Source organism: Falco punctatus (genome assembly GCF_963210335.1).
Source record: "Falco punctatus genome assembly, chromosome: 12".
Taxonomy (NCBI): Eukaryota; Metazoa; Chordata; class Aves; order Falconiformes; family Falconidae; genus Falco; species Falco punctatus.
In genome coordinates this window covers 16104771-16128747 of record NC_137592.1, presented here as the reverse complement: position 1 = coordinate 16128747, position 23977 = coordinate 16104771, and the positions used below count along the sequence as shown (strand labels likewise).

Here is a 23977-nt window from a genome sequence, read left to right as displayed (position 1 = left end):
CTCCACTGTATTCCGCCGATGTGCTGCAATTTTCACCAGTTTGAAGAGGGGCTAGACCATGTGCATTCTCATTTGCTAATTTTTAATGCTAGTGATGCACTATTGCATGAGTTCAAATGACTGCTTAAGTTTTATGGCAGCAAGGAATAATATCCATAAATGACCAAACTGGAGCTCAGCTTGGGCCTAGGTAATTGGTTTTTGAAAGTGGATTTCTGCTGGAGTAGAGTTACATATTTTAAAGAATCCTTCTTGTTTCCATCCCTGCATCTTCCTACCTCTCCTCACACTTCCACAGCCCATACTGCCAATGCCAGTATTTCTTTCTCACTCACACAGAGAAAGGTGGTTGCAAGAAGAAATTTCTGGCAAAGAAGATGATAGCTGCATTTCTAGGAGATATTTTCCACAGCGGGGAGTAGGAGGATGGGGAAAGTAGGTGGGAGAGTGGAGAAAGAGAGAGAAGTGGTTGCCTGCCTTGCATTCTCAGGAAATGAGAAAACTAAATGTAGCCCCTTGTCTTCACAAAGTAAGCAGCCTGCTGATGTTAGACAGTGAATGTTCAGGCACCCGTGAAGCAATGTGGCAGCTGCCAGGTTCAGACTCAGCAAGCGCAAGGGTCATTTGCACACGCAGAAAAAACTGCTCTTTGTAGGCACATATTTTTATTCTGAGTTATTTGTTCAGGTTTGAATATATTTAAGATTAGGACAGATGCAAGTGAGGAGAAAAAAACTCCAGACTAGTTTGGTCTGCTTTTTCTTATTCCCTTTATTGCACACTTGAGAGATGGCCCTCAAAACTTGTGTGTGCCTGAATGCTGGGATGTTGGACCTGCAGGAGCTGGGAAGCTTGAATGCTTGTTTGAATTTTATGGCTCTAACTTCTCTCTGCCAGTACCCAGAACAGTAAACACCACGCTGTTCTTATGTCTGTTCTCGTCTCTTTTTCCTTACTGTCAAGAATAACCATTTTTTTTCTTTTTCTTTTTTCTCCTTTTTTGTTTAAAGGATGATTCCAGCTACAAACAAAGCCTTTGTTGTAAACAACCTTGTTTCCGGAACAGGCTATGACCTCTGTGTCCTGGCAATGTGGGATGACACGGCCACGACCCTTACTGCCACCAATATTGTGGGATGTGCCCAGTTCTTCACCAAAGAAGACTACCCTCAGTGCCAGTCGATGCACAGTCAGTTCCTGGGTGGGACCATGATTCTCATCATTGGAGGCATCATTGTAGCAACCCTGCTGGTATTCATTGTAATACTCATGGTCCGTTACAAGGTCTGCAACAATTCCCAGGGAAAGATGTCTAACGTCAGCAATGTCTACTCACAGACAAATGGAGCACAACCAGTTCAGAATGGAGTCTTGCCCCAGGTCAACCCCAAAGTGGTGGTGAGAAATGAACTTATGGAGTTTAACTGTCAGTCTGCGCGGAGCAGCATCTCCTCTTCTTCCAGCTCTGCAAACAGCCGTGACTGTGATGACTATAGCCTCCAAAGTGAACAGGGCACATTGTCCAGTAAGTGGAGGCCTCCTTCCAGGTCAAAACACAACATTGACCGGCTAATGGGAGCTTTTGCCTCCCTGGAACTGAAATGTCAGAAAAAGGAGGAGATGACAGACTCCAGAACTTCCACGGTGGCCCGCCACTCGGACAAAGAGCCATTGCTGGGCCAGCCAGAGTCAAAATTTCGCAGCCTCCTCACGTTGCCTCTGGAGGGCAAAACTAAACGTAGCCATTCTTTTGACATGGGGGACTTCGCCACATCTCAGTGTTGCACCTACCCAAAAAAGATAACAAACATTTGGACAAAGAGGAGCCTCTCGGTGAACGGCATGCTTTTGCAGTATGATGACAATGACCTAACAGGGGCAAAAGGGACTTTTGGGAGCTCAGAGTGGGTAATGGAAAGCACAGTGTAAATATCAGTGTCTCCCTGCTCCTCTTCTCCCCTTATGATATAAAGTGTTGGTTTGCTGCAGGGCCACGCATTTAGGAAGAGAGGGGAGGAAACATTTTCAGTTGTACTGGCCAAAAAGATAGGTAAACAAAAAAGTAACAGGGATACTAAAAGGGAAGAAAGGTGATGAAATGTGAATAGGCACGTATGGCACCATTCTTGTCTGGCCCCAACTAAACCATGCCTGAATGTTTCAAGGAATTTACTAGTTGTATTTAGCATTGCTTTCCAAAACTTACTCAGACTCTTGGTGAACGACCACCCAAGATTAAACAGGGAGTATGAAAAGGGGGTTAACAGCACAAATATAATTTTATAGGATTTGTTGTTTGTTCGTTGTTTTTTTTTTTTAAAGGGCAACTCTTTCTTTTCTTTTAGCCATGGAAATACACTTCTGTGGATATAAGATTGGTGCTAGGATATATCTGGTTGTCATTGCAAGTGACTTTCTGAAAAGTGCAGGCAGGGCATCCACAGGGACAGATTAGAGCAAATTGTTCAGCATAATCTCATGGTGGTAACGTGACAACTGGGAAAAAAATACCTGTTATCGAGTGGGCTTTTGGTTGGGATTTAATGGCTTCTGTTCTGTTTTGCCTCGTTACTGCTTTTAAGTTGTTTTGTGCCCACAGCAGAAAGTATGTTTCCATGCATTTTTTGGTTGTGTTTTCAGTCTCATCTAATACCTCAGATGAAAAGGAGGATATGTACAAAGGTCAAATTTCTGATGTACTGTATAACCCACCTCCAATACGACCCTTTATATACTAGGAAAAACTAAATCTAGGGGCTAATAAAAAAATCATCCTCTTTCTTCCATCTTCTTCATAGCCTGCCCTTGTCAAAGGCAGATTACAGCAGCTAATGATATCTGTACGGGTGTTGCTATCAAAGATAGGAAAAGTAGTAATCAAGGTTTCCTATTAAAGGAAAAAGAAAGGGAAAACAAAGGTAGCTCCCGTGAACTCTCCACATTATGAATACCAATGGCTTCTGACAAATGTCACACTGTCACTACGTTCAACTGACAAAGAAAACACAGACTTTCACCTTATTGTGACAAAAGTGCTGTCTGTGCAGTCGCCATGACATGGCTTAACTGTATCAGCAGCAGCACAGGAAATGTAAGGTTTTGTGTATTTTGGGGGGTTGGATAAGTTCCCAACTAGCCACGGAAACCGAGTTAAATTTGGGCATCTGCATAGAGCAGGGCATCTCTGGTGGTTTCCCTGCATTACAGATAGCCCTTCCCCAGTCCCTGGCGTACTCCTGCCCCCCTGTCTCTCACCCTCACTAAGGTACTTGCTAGGAACAGGAGCTCTTTAGGGCTTCTAAACTGATTCTTAGACTCATTTTTGGGGAGCATTGCTGTGGTTGTGGAAATGCTCATGGGCCACCAAGCTGACTTCATTGTCCTTAACAACTTTATTGTGATTTCCAGCATTCTGACGGCTACTGCAACTGTCCTTTCCTTTGTTTGTTTATTTGTTGGCTCCCAATGATCAGCTGCTGGGAACCATTCTGAAATTGCACACTGTTACTATGATTTTGTAAAAGACGTGGAGAAAGGGTGCAAGGCACAGAGAAAATAACACATGAAAAACCTATGTATATTTTTTTTTAAAGGTGCAGAGATATATTGTGACATGGCTGTGTACTTGATCTTGTATTTGTCACGTTTCCTACTTGGAGTTTTAGAAAATGACATCCCTGTGATCAGAATATTTTTTCCTTTATTTTCTTTTTCTTTTTTTTTTTTTTTTTTTTTTCTACAAAATGTACAGTAAAAAACATTCTTGGGGAAAAGTACCTGCTTTTCATTTATTTGTTGTTCTGTGGTCTGCTTTGAAACCTAAGTAAGGAGCTGTAATTATTTTTTAAATCATCTTGAAAATACAAATGTTTGCTTTCTCTTTCCCTCAAACTATCTCTGACTTCAGGATTTTAGGTATAAGGTAGGAATGAAGAAATACATACTTTTTGGAACGCATGAGAAAGGATCTTCTAAAACAGACATTTCACCTCTTTTTCTGTGGTTACATTTATACAGATCTATATCAGTAATGTGTTTTAAAACCTGATCCAAAATTTGCAGAAATAAGAGGAAGCCTTTTTAGGCTTAGGACCTGACTTTGTAGGTTTCTGCTCAGATTATTGCTCACTGCCAACATTAATATACTCAAAAGAGACCTAGTCAAAGTTTGTTTGCAACATCTTTCACAGTTGCTGGTTTTCTCATGCTTTCCAAGAGGAATGACACCTCTAGTGCCAGAATCTACACCATCCAACTGTCCAGATGGCACCTTCATATTAACCCTTAATAACATTTATATTTTTGTTGTACTGAAGACTTTTAGAGATGTTGCTTTCTTTTCCATGTTACACTGTGGTGCATTTGGACTTTTTTATTATGTTCATGCTTCACTCTGAACATGACATATGGGTTGTTTTTAATTTGGCTATTGAGTTCATCATCAATATTAGTAGCATATGCAGCTGTGAATTTTCAAAAGCAATATCCTGTAGTATTTTCTTTATTAAAAAGGAAAACATATCTCTCACTTTCTCACACAGGATTAGAGGAAGTAAGCCAACAGATGCTGTTTTAAAATAGTGGATAGTTGCCAAAGAACCCAGGTAATAAAGTCCACAACCTAACAGCTGCATATTTTACTGTTAATTATGATTTTAATTCATTTAGCTTTAATGAATGAGGCTCAATCCCCATCAGCAAATTTGCAAATACTGAGCAAAATGAAACAAGCTCACAGCATTTGGGAAGAAAAGGACTCAGTGACTCATAGGTGAGGCAGGGAGCCCCACACTGAGCCAGCAAGTGGTCAGCCCTGAGAGAGGGATGGAGGCAGCCTGGTGTGGTGGTGCTAGTGCCTGGGTACCTGCTGGGTTGTGATCATCCTTCAAGTGCCACCAAACACTGCCCTGCTTATACAGCCGGCCAAGCAGACCTCTGAAATTATCCTGTGGCTTCCCCCTTACTACAGAATCACAGAACGGTTAGGGCTGGAAGGGACCTCTGGAGATCATCTAGTCCAACACCTCTGCTAAAGCAGGTTTGCCTACAGCAGGTTGCACAGACTCACATCCAGATGGGGTTTGAATGTCTCCAGAGAAGGAGACTCCACAGCCTCTCTGGGCAGCCTGTGCCAGTGCTCTGTCACCCTCAAGGTAAAGAGGTTCTTCCTCATATTGAGATGAAACTTCATGTGTTGCAGTTTGTGCCCGTTGCCCCTTGTCCTATCACTAGGCACCATTGTAAAGAGACTGGCCCCATCTTCTTGACACTCACCCTTAAGATATTTGTATGTATTGATAAGATCCCCTCTCAGTCTTCTCCTCCAGGCTAAACGGGCCCATCTCTCCCAGCCTTTCCTCATAAGGGGGATGCTCCTGTCCCCTCATCATCTTCACAGCCCTCCCCATGTGTAGAGGAATGCAGGCAGTGGGTTGATTAGCATTGATAACATGCAGCTGTGGCCTTGCCTCAGAGGCAGTGGGTTGATTGACATGGATGATGTGCAGCTGGAGCTTGTTCCTGCTAAGTGGTTAAACAGCCCTGAGGAGTATGAGAGAGGTATGGCTGGATGTAGGAGCAGCAGTGTACTTCAGCCTCTGGAGGAAGGTGAAACAGCACAGCCAGTAGACTCTGACTGACAGTAAAGCCTTGTTGTAGCTTTACTTGTGTTGCAACACCCATGCAGGGAGGTAAGTCTGACTGGCCTGTAGTTGTCTGGGTCCTCTTTCTTGCCCTTTTTGAAAGCTACAGTGACATTGGCTTTTCTCCTGTTCTCTGTGATTTTTCAAGGATGATGGAGAATGGCTGGCTGCCATCTCCCTCAGGATTTGGGGGTGCACCCTGTTGGGGCCCATGGATCTGTGGGTGCCAGGCTTAAGTGATCTTTAACCTAATCCTCCTCAACCCAGGGAAAATATTCCTTTCTCCAGACTTCCTTTCTTTCCGCCAAGGTCTGGGATTCCTGAAAGCTGCCCTTGGCAGTGCAAGCTGAAGCAAAAGATGATATTCAGTAACTCCACCTGCTCTGTGTCCTTTGTTATCAGGACACCCACCTCAATCATTAGCTCACACATGTTTTCCCTAGTTACCCTTTTCCTACTGATGTACTACTTCAAGAGCTGCTGAAGACAGCTCTGTGTTTTGGGTTACATCCTGAATCCATGCCCTAATTGCTAATGCACAAGTGTGACCCCAGGGTCCTGCCCCCCCCCCATCTCCCCTGTGTGACCAGTATCTGCCTTGCTTTGTTTTGCCTCCATTTTCATGTGTGCACCTCACCAGTATCTCTGGATTTGATTATTGTTCTGTAGTACTGCTGTGTGGGAGGGATTTTTCCTTGCTCCACTTCTGAGTGCAACTGCATGTCAGTGGCTGGTGAAATTATATATAGATAGCCACTTATCTGGATGTAATAAATATTTTCATACATCACCGAAGGGCTGAGCTAGCTCCAATGGCCTGTTCCCTTGGTCTCACAACCCTACACCAAGGAATTTATACAGGCCTGAAGTAACAGTGGTGGTACACAAATGAACGTGTAGTAGTGTGACACACAGTTGCACCAGCTGTGCTTTAGGTGCAAGCGTTGGGTAGAGCAGATACTAAGGAGGACAACAGAGATGAACAAAAGCCTTCTGAAAGAGAAGCCTAGAAAATTAAAGGTGCTAGAGAATTTAAGTGAAGCCTGTGGGCATAATTGAAAACAACTGCATATGGGTACATAACCACTGTAAGTTATTTTTTGACATGTTTTATAACAGTGGAATAAACTTATTTCCTAAAAATACATGCCATTTACTTGAAAGAACAGGATATGAGTCCACTGTGAAATTCTGCACACAGTCCTGCTAAAAAAACCCAGCCCAAATCCCTAAAATATCATTCTGGAGCTTATTAGACAAGATGATGAAATGGAGATTTCTGAAATTAGTGATGATGTAGATTTCACTTGATGTTTGCTAGGAACCAAATAGTTGAATGAAATGGAAATAAAAGTGTGTGTGCCTATGTACGTCTACGTATGCATAGCAAAGCAGACGATACTATTTGCTTACGATTTATACCCCTTTTTAGAGATTTCATGAATTGGAATTTATTTCTGTTTTCAAATGTCTTTTCTGCATTTCCCAGCTGTAGAGAACTGCAACAAATTTGCTTTCCCCATATCCTTAGAGGAAGATAACCTTTTATGTGTTTCCAAACTACACCCAGTACTGGGTTACAGTTTGGATTAACTCACTCAAAAAGCAATGCATAACACCAAAGCAATGAATGTACCTCTGCCCTGCTTAACGCAAGGCTGAATAGGTGGCAGCTTTTTCTTTGTTAAACCTATTTATATCCCACACTGTGGGATTGATCTGCTCTGGAAACAGAAGAAAATAATATTCCAAAAATCTCTGCTTGTTTTATTCTTACTCTTCACTCAGCAAAGAGTTGCATAGACAGGTGACCAAAAAGACCCGTTGGAGGTCTCTGAGTGACTGCAATAAATGCAGCAATGATTTAAGCACTTTCTAACATGGAGGCAAATGAATTATTCCACCTGAAAACCAAGAAAACATTTTAGTCTTTGAATAGCTTGAATGTCACATCTGTTTGCAATGCTTTGTACCCATGAACCCATGGATAACCCACAGCACCCCCTTCCACCCTTTGCAGCCTATTTCTCTGAAACCTTTCCTCAATGACTCTTTCCCCACTGTATTCAGTGTTTATAATTCAATACCTGGACTATTCTGGATGTGGAATTAACAAATGATGTTATTAACACTTTACATGTTTCACCTTTAAATTCCCCTAAACATAACAAGAGGATCCCTCCAAAAAACATTAAATTGTTTGATTTTAGTCTGTAGGCCAGATGAAAACTACATCAAAGAGTACCTTGAAACGCTTGCTTTCAATATAGGAATTTTATGTTCTACAGTATGTTTTCCTTGTTGTAATTAATTACTCCTTAATCCCCAAAGGTACAGCATTCCCGAGCATTAGCTGTCAAAAGGCCTTACTATACAAAAGAGTGCCAGATGCTTATTCCCGGTATTACACTCCCAACAGATGGCAAATGTCAGAGATATAAATATATATCCAGATATAGATATAACAGCAAATGTGGGCATTTGTATTTGTGCATACATGTGCATGCAGACACATGCACTCATGTACATGCTGTGCTCTTTGATTATGTGGTTTGCAATGCACAGATCTCCTAGCTTGGTAATAAAGGAGCATTTATATTTTTTATTAAATACTAATGGGAGAAAGAGAACACACCTCTTCCTTCTGGGAAGCAGATCAGTTGATAATCTGCATCTCATCCCAGCTGGGAGAGCTCAGTGCTTCATATGAACATAACTGGAGGTGAAAGGATTAATTTATTTCATATGACCACAGCAAAGGCTCAACTCCTAAGTCAGGATATTTATTCACCTGATTCTCCATCACATGCTGCAGGTAAGTGTCCTGTCATTGAGGACTCATGTCTGGCAGGGACGCAAGCAGCTGCAGGGAGCTACTGTTCTGCATTCACTGCCCCTGTTTGTGCTCTTAAATGCGCTGACAATGCTGTGATTCAGTTTCTTAGTTGGAGGTTCCTTTGGGGAGAGGGCAGCATCACATGTTACAGTCAATCATATGAGGAGCCTGGACCATAGGCTAGAGAAATGGGTGGGAAACAGAAACACTAAAAATCAATGGGCTGTACTAGAATAAAGTAAATCATGACTTTAAAATCCATAAATCTTAGTTTGGAAATAGGAGAGGGGAATGCTCTATTAGTTACCTGTACAGTTACAGAGGTGGACTTCAATTTATGTTTAAAGTTGCTCAGCTATATTTGCCCATAATGTTTTTCATACAATGAGAAATTGAATGGATGCCTTTTGTGACATTTTCCAAGTTCATTCTGTGGGACTAATTTATTTTAAAAGTATTAATACTCTTATTTTCTTCCCTGCAATGAACAATGTAGCAATATATTAACACTGAACAGTTAATTACCACCTGTACCATTTATGAGTGAAATCAAAGGACAGGTGTCTCTCCAGGAAAATAGAAATTCTGTTGTTTTAGGGAAGTAAGTTCTCTTTGCCAGTGTTATTGGTACACCAGTACGAAATGTGGGATCTGAGAAGGCATAGGCAGGGCTGCATATGGTGAAATGTCTACTTTTTACCCTGCAATAATAAGGCTTACACAGAAATCCAGGGAGTGGATGTGTGAACTTTCCTTCCTTTGAACAGGATTCAGAGATGTGAAACTTCAAATAATAAGGCTCACAAATTGATGTACCGTAGACAGAAAAATGTCACTCGTTGGACTGACGCGATCCAAGTGTTGCTGCAGTAGAGTTGTGTGCTGGTCACTGATGGAACTGGTGTCACACACAGAGGCTGGGGCAGGTGAAGCAGGATCCCCAGGAGGGGTTTGCTGCACCAGTGACAACATGGAGAGGAGGCATGGTGATGTAGGTACATGTCAGACCTGGCTAGTCCAATAAATCTTTCTTATTTTAGTATCCTGTGGTAGTGTTCAACACTTCAGAGAAAGTACCTTCAGGAAAACTTCAGAGGGGTCTGTCCCAAAGCCTCGTGGGCTGGCAGTCCTTATTCTAGTCTCCATATGGAAGTAAATAATTTCTTCTGAAATTCCCACCCTGAAAATTAATGCACAACTTAGAGCTAAACCTGGGACAGGAACGAGCTCTGAATGATGACTCCTCTTTTGGAGTTTCTGCCTCTGAGCCTGTCATGCCTGACTTAAAAGACAGTCCTTGTCATCTGAGACTGGGTTGCCTGAGAAGATTGGAAATGGACAGGTGAGTATTTACAGAGATGATGAGAACATCCCTCATTTGCAGGAAGGGCAGAGTGTACCCCCTGTGTGTCTCACTGTCACTAAACACAGATCAAAGTGCACAGCAACAGCAACAACATTAAAACTAATAACAATGTTAGCAAATATGAAGCTGTGTCATAATGTAAAAAAACCCCAACATCACCTGAAAAAGTACCTTTCTCACATGGTTTTGAGAAACAAAAGATCAGATATTGCCTCTTCCATTCAAATACCCTTCTGGATATGTATATAATGCAAAATTTGTACAGAAAAAAGATCCCATCTTCCAAGAGACCGTTGCAAAGTACCAGGTTGTGTAGTAACATTTGGAGATGAGGCAGGTAATACTCAGTATAGCACCAACTTGATCCTAAGAAACTGATGTTCCTAGATTTAAAGTCAGTAGGAGATACTGTCTTCATGTTTAGTACAAGCCGTAAGATGATGGCTTTCTGTTGAAGAAACCCCAGTGGAATTGTGGACCTTTAAAATCAGGTTGTGAGGCCAATGCAAAGCTCAGTATGTGCATGAAAATGCAGACAGTCCTGGGGCCGTTAGTACAAATGTTTTTAACAGCTGCCAGAGAGCCTCAGCTTGCTATGTGGCCGGGCTGCTACACAAACACTACCAAAATGACTACAGATTCAAATGATTGAAATGTAACTGCCCATAATATGCTGAGTGTTGGCTAATGGTTAGCATTGGTTAGAAGTCATGAATACAGATGAAACCAATACAGTTTTGGCTGCAATTTCTGGCTACAGTTGTCTGCATGCCCCTGGGTGTCCAAATCACTGCGGTGCTGCCAGCCTTGGCCACCCAGAGGCTGAGGGTCAGAGCCACTGGAGTTGAACTTCTTCCACAAAGACCAGCAAGCATGATCTGGAATGAGGTTGAGGAACCTTTCCCTCCTTGTGGAATGCAGGTTACAGATCCCTCCAGGACCTCAGCCCAGAAGGAGAACCCCTTTTCTGCCATCTAGATCAACCTATGACAGCTTGAGTTTATTTGAGAGGGGAGGACTGCACACCTCTAGCCTGGCCTTCCAGTGCCAAGTTTCATTCCTCCTCCACTCCCTTTCTTCACTGATTTATCATTTGATTTCAGGCAAGAGGTTATTTTTTACCTATCGTACACCCCAGCCCAGCTGTGCTATGAGGTAATTGCACAGCACAGAGGAATGGGCAGGCTGGATACGGCTGATGCACTTTCTGGCTGTACTCCTTTCTCAGTTACCCTGCTGCAACTTTGCTGTTTACTACAGCGACTGATGATTACAATTACAGTTGTTTGAAATATTCAGTGTAACAAGATGATCAGATGAACTGAGCCTCTTCATCACTCACAAACTGAGAACCTGAATTTCCTAAAAGGAAATCTGTCATCCTTCAGTATTCTCCCAGTAGGTGGCATGAACACAGTTCAATATTGGGGACCTTGTTACCTTTTTACTCCTGATTAGTAGTTTGGAGATGGCCATTTCAGGATGATTTCATCAGAACAACTACAGAACAAACTAATTGGCCATAAATACAGCAACTGAACAGACCCATTGGTTTGTTCTAGCAGGAAAAAAAGCATATAGGCCTTTGGAATATCAAACTGGTGACCCTGTTTTCAAACAGTTACAAGATATTGCTATGTCAGGTATGTTACTTTTACTGTTAATGCCACTATGTTTAAATTGTATCTGGCTTTAATATGGATGATACCTGGTAAAGAGCTTCAGAATTAATCTCTAGGACAAGTGACCTGGGTTGCATTTTAGTGAGGAGAGGATCTCATACCCTTCAGATGCCCCATTGTCTCCTGGATATTTTTGAGAATCTGCTTTATCTGTTAAATGAGCTAATTGATGTATCTATTTTATATCTCTATATAACTTCATCCCCACACATATAAAGGGTATAGTGTGGCATGTTCCTATTATCTGTACTACTTGTGGTGGGTATAGATGGGCCATATGAATGCTCAGAATGAAATCCTGTACATCAGACCACATATCCTCTAAAATCCACCAGGGTAAATCTCCAGTCTTTCAAGAACGGATTTATTTTGGATTTATATCCCAAGCACAAACTGGAGCGGGACAATTAGAGCTAAATATGAAATAACTCTTCACATAAATATTCACATATGCTTTCTGCACAAAACTTCAAGCCCAAATGTGCTGAACAGAGGTGCATCTGCACTCTTCTGGTCTTAACCTGCCACATAACCCCCAGCATAACCTAGCCAGTGCTAGAGATCTGTATAAATTATAGCAGTTCTACAGATTGAAATTTTTGTCTGCTTTTTTGTCATCCTCAGCAGGATTTGTTTAGCAGCCCTTCCCAAAACAGCTGGGGAACAGTCTTCTCCCGAACTGCTAAGAGTCTCCCTTGGCTGTTTTGTTTGCTGCTTTTTACCTGGTACAAAGCAGCTGATGAGGGAATGAGGCACTCTCTACCACCTCTGTTGGTGAAAACCCAGCCAGACTCAAAATGTGCTTGGTACCAGTGTGGTTTCTTTATCGCATGTTATCTTCAACTCATAAATATTGATGTCAATTATTTTTCATTCATATGACTGCACGGGGAATGGTCCTTCTACCACTGCCTGTATTAGCATATAGTATTCCCGTATGAGTACAAGTATTCTCCGTTCATTATTTGCTGTTCATCATGTCTTCTTCATTACTTGACCATAGAAAAAGTTATTTTCACCCAGCAAGGGACTAGATGTAATAACATTTGATCTACCACAAATAGCTATATAGGGAATGAAAGAGCTGAAATTAGCAATATAATCACAAATCCTAAAATAAAATGTCTTTCTCCAAAATTATGTGCAAATGAGACTAAGATTTGCTAACATTAGGGTAGGTCACAAGCAATTCATGAATGAAAACACAACAAGAACAAAACAAATCAAATTCATTAGATGATTTATTTGCAAAATGTAAGTCTAAGAGCTTTAATGGTGAGTTTAAATGGAAATGATGATGTTTCCTGGACTACTCTGTATACATGTGCTCCCATCTACTCCATATGCAGCCAGAGCAAGAAAATCAGCTGTGAGGCTAACACAGAGTTATAGCATGCAGTTTGCAACCCAGCACTGTACCATTTCTAAAAAGGTTGTGAAATTCCTCAGAGAGGAATGCAATTACCAGAACTGGGATTAGCTAATAACAATTAATCAAATTTGAATCCTAATTGGAAAGGTATTTCCTTAACGTCCCTTATGGAAGGGAAAAGGAAGGTACTGTATTTAAATAAGTTTTGAAATAAATCAATAATAATAATAAAAAAAAGGCTAAGAGTGGATTTGCAATCCAGGCCTAATGCTCAGTTTGCTCCTAGTCTCCAGATCATGGAAGATTATCAGAGATCAAACCCCTTTAATAGAAAAGAACCTTTTAAATCCACCTCAGCATTGCCCTTATTAGGAATGAAGGAGAGAGGCTCCTTCCGTTGGGAGGAAAGAAGCGCTTAATTCACGGCTTGTCAGAAGAAAGGCGCTTGCTTCAGCAGTGAACCAGGTTAGTTATGGCCCTAATTTACACAGCAGCATGTCATCCTGGTGGAAGAGATGACACCTTTAAGTAATAATGAACAAGCATGCATTGACAGAATAATAATCACAGATTCAAAAGGTTACAGCAGAGAAGGTGGTAAAGCTAAGTGCCTGCTTGAATTCCACTGGGTGCCATAATATCAGGACTCAGGAGCTGCACTTACAATATAAAATAACATTAGTGTGGCAATTAGGACTTAATGGATTGTGGAGAGAAGTCTGCAAGACTTTATAAAAACATCCAGATTGGTCTGTATTCAAGTTTTACTTTACTCATACTTTTTTCTGGCTGTATTATCATCTCCCTCAAAGGCAGGGTTCTCTTAAAACATAGCGAAGAAATTCTAGAGGCATCAGGCCCACTTCTCAGTTTGTATATACAGGCATAATCTCAAAGACACTTCTGCCAATTTATCCCGAATGAAGAATCTGGACTAGGGAATCTATGAACAAATTTGCTGACCTAGCAAAACTAATTTGCTCCAGCAAGCAGACAAAACCAAATTACTACATGTATATTGACCTGGTCTCCTATTCACAGCATTTTGACTTCTTAAGCTGCGTGAGACATCTAGTCCCAGTGTTTCAAAAATCACTACAGACAACCTACAACACTTAGACAAACATAACTCAAATGGGAGACTTTTAAGCAAATTCAAACTCCACAAATTTTGTTAGGACCCTTCCCAGTCCCAGAACAAGGTCATCCAGGTTTCTGGGAGATAATCTGCATTTTTTTTATGGTTCTCCTGGATTCTTGGGGGTCCCTGCCACCACGATAGCAGTGTGCCAATGGCCTAGCAATGCGGTACTTGGCAGAAAACCTGGAGAGCAGGTGGAAATATCTTGATGTCGCAGGAATAGGAGGCAGGCAAAAAGGAGGCTTGTTTTTTTGCAGACCACTGTGTGGTATAAGATCTTTAACTTCTATGAAAATATATTTCTTCAGTAGTCTTCATATATTATATGCATTCAGCATATCAAACAAACAATGGCCTACAGAGTATATAAATCTCAGGCACCAAAGCAAAAGTTAAATGGCACTGTCTCCACTCCTGCCTGGCTGTTCTAGGGTTCTGATGTTGTCTGAAGACAGGATTTACAGCCTTCTGATCACTGGTAGCAACAGGAAGACTCCAGGTGATTGCCAGCAGTGTAAGGCCACCAGCTCCGGGCTGGTGTCACAGACTGTGTGGCCAGCAGGGCCAGGGCAGTGACCGTCCCCGTGCTCGGCCCTGGTGAGGCCGCACCTCGCACCCTGGGCTGGGTTTGGGCCCCTCACTGCAGGGGGGACGCTGAGGGGCTGGAGCGTGTCCAGAGCTGGGCAGGGTCTGGGGACGGGGCTGGAGCACCAGGCTCACGGGGGGCGGCTGAGGGACCTGGGGGAGTTGGCCTGGAGAGGGGGCGGCTCAGGGGGGACCTTATCGCTCTCTGCAGCTCCTGGCAGGGGCTGTGGGCAGGGGGGTCGGTACCTTCTCCCGGGTAACAAGCAAGAGGACAAGAGGAGACAGCCTCAAGTTACAGCAGGAGAGGTTTAGATGGGATAGTAGGAAGAAAATTCTTCACTGGAAGGGTGGTGAAGCATTGGAACAGGCTGCCCAGGGAGGTGGTGGAATCACCATCCCTGGATGTGTTTAAAAAACACATAGATGTGGTGCTCAGGGACATGGTTTAGTGGTGGACTAGGCAGTTCTGGATTAATGGTTGGATGACTTGGTAATCTCAAAGGTCTTTTCCAAATTAAATCTTTCTATAATTATATAATTCTATGATTTGGGTATTTCCTTAAGCTTACAGTAAGAACTGGCAGAAATGAAATATGCCATCACCTCTTCGTTGATCTCTCTTCCCTTTTCTTTCATACACATACAGATTTTCTGTTTCACTTTATTATGTTTCTTACCTGTGGTAGGTATGTTTATAAGACTATATATTCTCTAAGACTGAAACCTCACAGACCACACAGGTCTGTATTGATTCAAAAACTGACAGTGCAAATGTTCTATTAGTTCCAAGGGAGATTTCAAACCACTACTTTCATTTTAGGATATGCTTTATGTAGGTTTTACAGGTTTTTTACATATGTGCAAGTTTTTGTTTGCTTTCTTTCACTACGCATATACTTGGAATGTCTGGAATAAACCCAACTCTGATAAATAAAACTAACGTGTGCATTCATATGAATGTATCTACACACACACATATATAATAACTCTGTCAGTCTCTAGTGCCAGTCTTTTAAAGTATTTCCATGGAATTTTCATTTTTCTGCACCAAAGAAAAGTAAAATGGCCATGGTCACAGAAGGGGACAGTGCGAGAGGTGAGAGGCTGAATGCAGACACACTGCACTAACAGCTGTCTGTTTGATTGCACTGATCCTTCCTTAATAACAGGGACTGTATTCATCACTACTTCTTTATTACACATACACTTCATTCCCACTAGATGCATGCCAAGAGACAAGAACCTCAGACACTACTCCAACAGCCCTTTAGGTATCTTTTCCTTCTTCGGTTCCATGGTGACAGAGTATATAAAAACCTTCAGGGATCAGAATCCTACTTTTGCTGCATGACCAGTGTGAGTCAGGTCAGTCTGAGACAGGAAAACAAGAGGTGGGGCAGGAGAAGCGAGCTTGTTGACTCATGGGTGCAGCAGTGGTACTTTGCACAGGTGTCTTCACCTTCACATCTCACACACCCCTGTTACCACATGTCATCACACACCTGCAGTTGGCAGGGCTCCTGGCAGGCTCCTCACTGCAGCTCCCTCCACTGCCTATCCAAGATGCTGAAAAAAGGGATTGGGGAGTTCAACGGGAATGGAGTGACCTGAGAATCAGGAGTGCCTTTTAGGACAGCTGCTCCCTAATAGCTTTCCTGCTATGCAGCCATGAAGCACCTACCCATGTTACATTCTTTTCAGCTTTAAAGAGAATTTTACAGAGGTACAGGTAAGTCTGTCTGTGTCAGGCTTTGTTTATGTGATTTTCCCATTAGTTTCTTCACTTCCACACTGTGGGGCAGAACAGAAAAATTAAACTCAATAGCAATAAATCCACTGCATCAGTGCTGGATCTCTAAATTCATCTCCACCTGGTGCACTGTAATTTGAATATTTAATCCAAATATTTAATTCAAAGTTGTTTCTCCTTTTCTTAGATATACCTTTTAACGTGATATTCTGCTCTTCATTCCATCTGCCATGTGAGGGAAATGTAATCTCTTAAATTTATGTGTACTTAGACATATATATGGGCAATATATTCGTCTAACTGGATGCCTCTAAGTGGGAGGGATTTATGTATTAAACACCAAAGAATTGTACTCCTTGCTTTGATCTCTGAATCAAGCAAAGCAAAGTAGGTTTGTCTAATACAGTAACTTGAATATTACCTCACAGTGGGGCGGTGGGGGCTGGCTCCCTAGCATAAAGAAAGGTGGATTTGCTGAGTTTCCAGGAATTTGAATCTTTGCCTTTGCCTGCGCATTTGCGCCTTTGCCCCTCTAATTGTGAAGATAATAAAATTTACAAAATTATCTAGATTATTGATTTTGCTTTTCAAATCTCCAAATTCAGGAAGTGATCCACAATGTATTTAACACTTTAGACATCTCATTCTTCATGTGTATTTGTCTCGTGATCTCATTTTTCACATCCTCATTGCTATAGAAATAGGACACTTAAAAAACCTGTCTTGCCTTCCCTAGCCTTTGGCCACTGTTGACATTTCTGTTCAACTGGATCAAGAGATTTTTTTTTTCCCTCTAAGACAGACATAAGCACACTTAAATTTTGTGGAATAGATGACCTTACTCTGAACAATTAATGACCTAAATCACAAATTATCCTGATTTCATATTCAAATCTGGTTTCTTTGAACACAATCATCCCATAATCTTTTAGCATTGACCGACCACATGCATAACCAAGAGCAGAACAATGTGTTAAAAAAAAAAAAAGAAAGAAATCAGTTCTTCATGAAAAAGAGAGACTACCTTAATTACTGCTAACAGGCAGTGACCTTGAAATTCTTAGCATATTTAATTTTATGAGCTGTTCAGATAGGGACAGAATAAGTACTTGGGCTGAATCCACTAAGTTATTAGGGCTTATTTCTAGCTGTAAATATTTCAGTAAAAGGATTATATGTTTCATTTAGGTAAATAACGATAGGATCTGCAGCTACTCTTGCTGGCATAAAATTTCTAAGGGCTGTCACTCTGCATGTTTCAGGGCAAAAAATGGATCCAGTGTCAGTGATTTTTATCACGATGCTGCTATATTTGGTGTGTTTCATAAAGGTCCTATACTTATTCTTCTGACAGATTGTCAGCTTCCATTAAAAAAATAAGTTTTTAGCCCTCCTTGACTGAAGCAAAAAAACCTCTTGACTAAATTTGAAAATCAGAAGATATTTCAGATGCCAAATTTATCATTTTGGCACCATGATATCTTGTGATTAAGTTGGAGTGAGTCTTGCTCATGATTTTTGAAAACTTAAGGTCATCCACTCTGTACCAGACTAGGTCAGATGGAAACCGCATCCTTTCTCCAGAATAAAGTTTAGTTTATGTGCAGCCTGTTGACTTTGTCTATTACAGCATCTGGCAGAGTTGACAGCCAGCTATAGGATACTGAAACTAGAGATTTCAGGAGACCCACTAGGGCAGTCACTCCTTGTCAGGGCCTGCTAGGGAAACCCACCACTGGGTATTTTCCAAGAGTGTTGTGCTTAATCTAATTCTGAAAAAGGAAAACAGTAAATTAACCCATTGCTTCTCACCATTGATTTGATTTTGCCTCTCAGCTGAGTGTCACATGTGACACCTGCAGGTCCTTGCCTTGCTGAGTGCTCCTGCCTCAGTGCACCCTAAGCCACTAACTGGATAGCATTCCTCCTCCGCATCCTCCAGGTCACAGGTTTTTAAGGGACAGAAAAAGGTTTAATGTTAACTAACCTCTTCCAGAAGATTACAAATAATAAGATAAGGCAGGCTTATGAGTCTTGCAAAGTGGGGGACAAAGCAGATGAGCCTCCCACCCCCCTGGTTGCATGGGTAGCTGAGGACCTCCCTGCTGATGGAGAGCAGGTGCTGGCATGGGGAGGGATGGGCTTGTACTGCAGGTGCCCCTGTGCGCAGCTCTCAGAGCCATCTGCTCTGAATTAGATTGGATTAAAGACACAGCATAGGCAAATCTCTTTTTGCTGTTTGTGTGACATAGGTTTATCCCATGTGAAATATGGCTTAGAAGAAAGAGCTGCCTTTCTCACATGCTAGGGAAAGGCAGTTAACAAGAACGGCTTCTAAAGTCAGGTAACAGAAACACCCCTTAAATGAGATATGACACTTTGGCAGGCAGTCTTTCTTTTGATAACCCCAGCACAAAGAAAAAAAAAATATCAGGGCAGGTACCAAAAGCTCCATGCAGGATTTTCTGAAGTCAGGGAGACACAGGCAGGCAAAGCAATCAGTACGAATAGCACTGGATTCATAGTCGCTTTACAGAGAGAAAGACACATAAGGAAAATGGGCAAATCTATGGCAATATGTCCTTAAGCACGATTCCCATCACATCTCTGAAGGAGACAAATCTCTGTTTCCTTCTTGACTTCCCTAGGTGGTTACCTTGGCATGACAGCAACAACAACAACAAAAAACCTGTAGAGAAGCCTGTTGTTACAGTGTCAGGAGCCAGTCCTTTTTGTCCAGTTCATCACTATTTTGATTGGTTTCTACATACGTATTGCTCTCTGAGAGACTGTCCTGAACCTAGTTGTCTTTATTCACCATGGCTGCCCAGCACTCAAATTTGTGAGGCAGTAGATGTACTTACTTATGTCTTTTACATCTATATAATGCCCCTTTAGTAGAGATAATCTTTGCTTGTTCCTTTGCAAAACAGCTGCTCACTCTGCCTTAAAGGTGTCCCCCTTTCCTTGTGAATGAAGCACACTGTAAAATGTAAGGGAAGAGTCAAGCAATGCTTATCTAATAAACATGTTGGTCCCCATGTTTAGTTTAGAGACCGAAATGTACCATTCCAACAAAAGTCAAGCCCTGTACATGCATCCTCAAATAATACGTAGAGGGCACTTTTCCATGTTACTTGTACCTACAGTTCAATTATTTTAAAGTTAAGGCTCTCCTTGCATTTCTAATGTTTGGGAACAAAGGAGGGGAACAGGGAAGCTGGTGCCATGCAGGAGAATGGAGCAAGGTTGGAACAAATGAAAATAAAAAAAAGACAACAGAAACACAACAGACCAAAGGAGAGACTAAAGATTCAGAAAATGTCATAAAAAAAAGAAGTAGAAATGCCTTTTCTTTCCAGATTTTGGGCAAAAATACACTTTTATCAGAGAAGATATGTCACTGTTATATCAGGAAGGTTAAATGATTTACACAGTTTCAAGGAAATTTTGAGAGACATGATACTGAGCTCTTTTACAATAGAAAAAATACAAGCAATTAAAGATAATGGAATTATCATAGATTATATACAATATATTAACTAGAACTGAAAGGTATTGACTAGAACTGAGAGGATATTTTTGACACTTCTTGTCAGAAATTACTGATTAATAAAATTAAAAAATAATATATGTGAGTAGGCCATTCCTCCTGAGTTATTTACACAAATTTTCAGGAAAATGTTACAGAACTGTCAGAACAGAACATTTCAGCTCCTTTTCAGAAATAAGTGTCAGAGTTTTCCATTTAAAGTGTGGGGTTTTCCTGTTATTAAATGAAACAAAATAAAATTCAAGAACAAAAAATAAAGTAATATATGTTTATTACTAGTGTTCCAGTTGGAAAGGAATGGTGGGTTTTTTTTTTTTCAGTATTAAATTTTCATAAATGAGAAATCCACTTCCTATGGAGTATTAATAAAGACTTATATATGGCTAATCAATCTTATTTGTTTCAATCCTATCATCTTTGACATAAAAAATACCATACTTCCAAAAGCTCTATTTTTATATGTCCCTCAAGACTGTATTAGCCACATGACAGCTTTTGGCAGACAGCATGCTGTGCTATGTGGTTTGTTTATGCTGCAAAGCATAATAGAAACAATATATTTAGCATATGTTTTGGCTGGTCCACACATTGTTTGAACAGCTCTGTATCTAATATAATTAAAGTAGTAAAAAGTTGTGCAGGCAAATCTTTTAAGTCTATGATATTCAGATTTTATGATCCTTGTGACAGCCATTGTCTTCTGTTTTACTTCTGTAAGGGCTCTTGTAGTGGTACAACGCATTACTGCAATATAATTGTTAACTGTATTACTTTATAAAATTTGGAGAAAAAGCTGTTACCACATTAAAGCCAATTTTTTAGAATAATCCTGGAAAATATGATCAAAATATTCCTGGATTCTGATCACACCTGACATCTCTGCTTGTAAATTAAACAACAAATTTTTTTGAGAAAATCTCCCGTGTTTATGGAAATAAGCGAACACTTGGCCTGTTGTGGTCTTTTAATTGCCCACATGGCACCAAGTTCATATGTAAGTGGCACAAGTAAGGTCAAATGGGATTGCCTAGGCAGTACAGCAGACATCAGACTGGATCAGAGCAATGTCCATCCAGCCTTGCCGTATCACCTCTGACAGCTTGAGTAGTGGTTTCACAGTAGCTGTGTCATTGTAAGCTAAATACAACCCCCTTTGGTTTCGCTATAGACGCTGTTCAACAGGTCTAACAGGGCTGGCTGAAGTCACCATGTATTGGATTTGTGTGGCAAAGCTTTGGTGGTGGTGGTGCTAGAGGGGGGGGCTTCTGTAAGAAGCTCCTAGAAGCTTCCCTCACGTCCGATGGAGCCGATGCCAGCCGGCTCCAAGACGGACCTGCCAGTGGCCGAGGCTGAGCCCAGCAGCGACACTGGTAGTGCTTCTGGGATAACCTATTTCAGAAGGGGAAAAAAACCTGCACAACCACCTGCAGCCAGAGAAAGGGGTGAGCTTATGTTAGAGCACCAGCCCTGCAGCCCCCAGGCCAGGGCAGGGGCAGGGGGGGCTCCAGGCGCCGGAGCAGATTCCCCCCAGCCCGCGGGGCAGCCCCTGTCCCCAGCCCACGGAGCCCCCGGGAGGCAGCTCCCCCGCCCGGGGCAGGGGGTGCCCGAGGCAGGCGGTGACCCCTGGGCAGCCCATGGAGCAGCTCCCGGCAGGGCCTGTGCCCCCGCGGGGACCCGGGCTGGGGCCGGCTGGGCCCGAGGGGCTGCGCCCGCGGCGGGACCCCCCTGGGCGGGCGGGACCCCCCTGGGGCAGCCGGTGGGGAGCGGCAGCCCTGGGCAGGGCTCAGGCTGGGGCAGCGGGAGCCGGGCTGTCTCCCGTGGGAGGGACCCCGGGCTGGGGCGGGCAGGCGGTGAGGAGCCTCCCTGAGGGTCAAGAGCGGCAGGGACAGCGTGAGGGACTGACCCCGGCCCCGTTCCTGTCCCCTGCGCCGCTGTGGGGAGGAGGGAGAGAACTCAGGAGTATTTGGTTTTCTTTCTCATTACCCTTCTCTGATTTGATAGGTAATAAATTAATTTCCCCAAGTCAAGTCTGTTCTGCCCGTGACAGTAATTGCTGAGCGATCTCCCTGCCCTTATCCCGACCCACGGGCCTTTCCTTGTATTTTCTCTGCCCCGTGCAGCTGAGGGGAGCGACAGAGCGGCTTTGGGGGGCACCCGGCTCCCAGCCAGGGTCAGCCCACCACACACCAGTAAACAGCTCACTGAAGTTTATCTACAGTGGAAAAAAAAAGCCCACACCTGCAAGTCTTTCTGGCTGACATATAGGAGGAAAATAAAAGGAAAATCAGTTTGTCTCTTCCATTGAGCTGTTTGCAGCCAGTATTGGAAGTTTCTGTGGTCTGCTGCTAATTCTGTTAACTGGCAATTCATAATTATATGCTCAGTCATCTCTTACTTAAAACAGATAATTGTCCTCAACAGCTCTTAATAAAATTAAGACGCGCCTTTCTGGAGGTCTTACTTAATTACTAATCTCGTGACATCTCTGTAATCTTTTTGATTCACCTCATCCTGCACGTTTCTCTGATCTGGCTGCTCCTGCCAATGGTGAGTGCTATGTGGCAAAACAATACTACTGTCACTACCAATTACCCTGGCAGGGAGTTCAGCCGAAGGCTGTTGTCAACCTAATGAGGTGTACCCAATCAGGAGGAAAATGCAGCTCCATTTCCATCCCCGGGGTGGTAACTACTTTTTAAGAGTGATCAATTTTTGGTTAGATTAAGAAGTGGAAATAAACAAATATGCATAATTACTCTGTGTGATCTCCTGCACCAGCTGGGGTGGGGAGAGAATTGGGCAGCCCGAAGAAGCACAGGGAGATCCAAGGGCTGTCCTTTAACATGCTCTGCTGCTGGGATAACAGTCTGTCTTTGCTATTTAATACTTGCATTTTTATCAAAAAGAAGGGTTATTAGGCTTTATTCTGCGGTTATGTAAAGCAATCAAAAACTGCCACTGATTTCAAGGAAAGCAAAAGCAAGTGCTTTGCCAGGACATGGTGCTGCTACATGCTCTTTAGATAAGGCAAGAGCTGGAGCGCTGTTGGAAGAAGCAGACAACAAAGAGGAGCAGAGCACTTAGGTCAGGATTCATCTTACCTACTTTTAGCCATCTAAAAATTAAGTGCCTAGCAGACGTATTAGTCATTTAGGCTCCCTCTGCAGCCTTTGTGCAGAGAGATGGATGCACTTCAAGATGCTGACCAATTCTTTCCACTCCACCAGCGGTACATAGGGGTGTCTTTCACAGAATTAGGGTGATGCAGTTTCCCATAAATAGGTCACATAAACTCTTAAGGTGGTCACCATAAACCAAGTGAAATCCATTTGCACATAACGCAAAACATGACTCTAGTCAACAACTACCATACTCTTTCCATTGCCTTTAACCAGTTATATATTAGTCAGTATTAGCCAAGGAGTATATTAACATTGTCAGAGGACCTGGATGGAGTACTTTATGCAAAAGGTGTTTAAACCTGAAGGTATTGTAGAAATGTACATAGGTGAGCAAGCAAACAGTGATGAGGGGAGTCTGAGAAACATCTTGCGGTTTTGGCTTTCTGTTTCAGCTTTGATCTTTCCTGGCAATCTTGGCAATCGATACTGTGACTGTGCAGGTTTGCCCAATCCTCTCAAGTTGAAATTCACTCTGTGTAGGGAGAAAACAACAGAAATGCATGAGACAGAACCCACATAAGGACATAGATAAATTTCTGGGTTCTTTTGATACCCTGCAAGAAGAAAACTCTTTTTTTGTTCAAGTGAGGAAGAGCTTGGGAGAGGTGTGTTTGTCTTGCTCAGAGTAAGTGGGCCTTGCAACAAATCACATTTACCAACAGTCAACCTATACTGAATACTACAGTTGTCCAAAATGTGTTGCATGAAGGATATTGAGAGAGGCTTAATGCAGCCTTTATTAGTGGTCTGGAAATGAAGTTACACCAACTTCAAAGTTACCAAAGTTATTAAAAACAATGGGAAAAGAGAGAGAGGGAAGGAGAAAGGAAGGGAAGGGAAGGCAAGGGAAAAGGGAAGGCAAGGGAAA

General features: G+C 42.3%; 1 protein-coding gene across 5 annotated transcripts in view; it reads left to right on the top strand.

Annotated features, from left to right (window-relative positions):
• The window catches only part of LRFN2 (leucine rich repeat and fibronectin type III domain containing 2), a 258824-nt gene that overhangs the window by 170014 nt on the left and 64833 nt on the right, over positions 1 to 23977 (top strand). For all 5 annotated transcript variants that reach the window (XM_080407893.1, XM_080407895.1, XM_080407894.1 and 2 more), the window contains one exon: positions 1011 to 8457. In XM_080407893.1, coding sequence (XP_080264019.1) covers positions 1011 to 1929 — 919 coding nt within the window. In that variant the 3' untranslated portion in view covers positions 1930 to 8457. The remainder of the gene's footprint in view (positions 1 to 1010; positions 8458 to 23977) is intronic.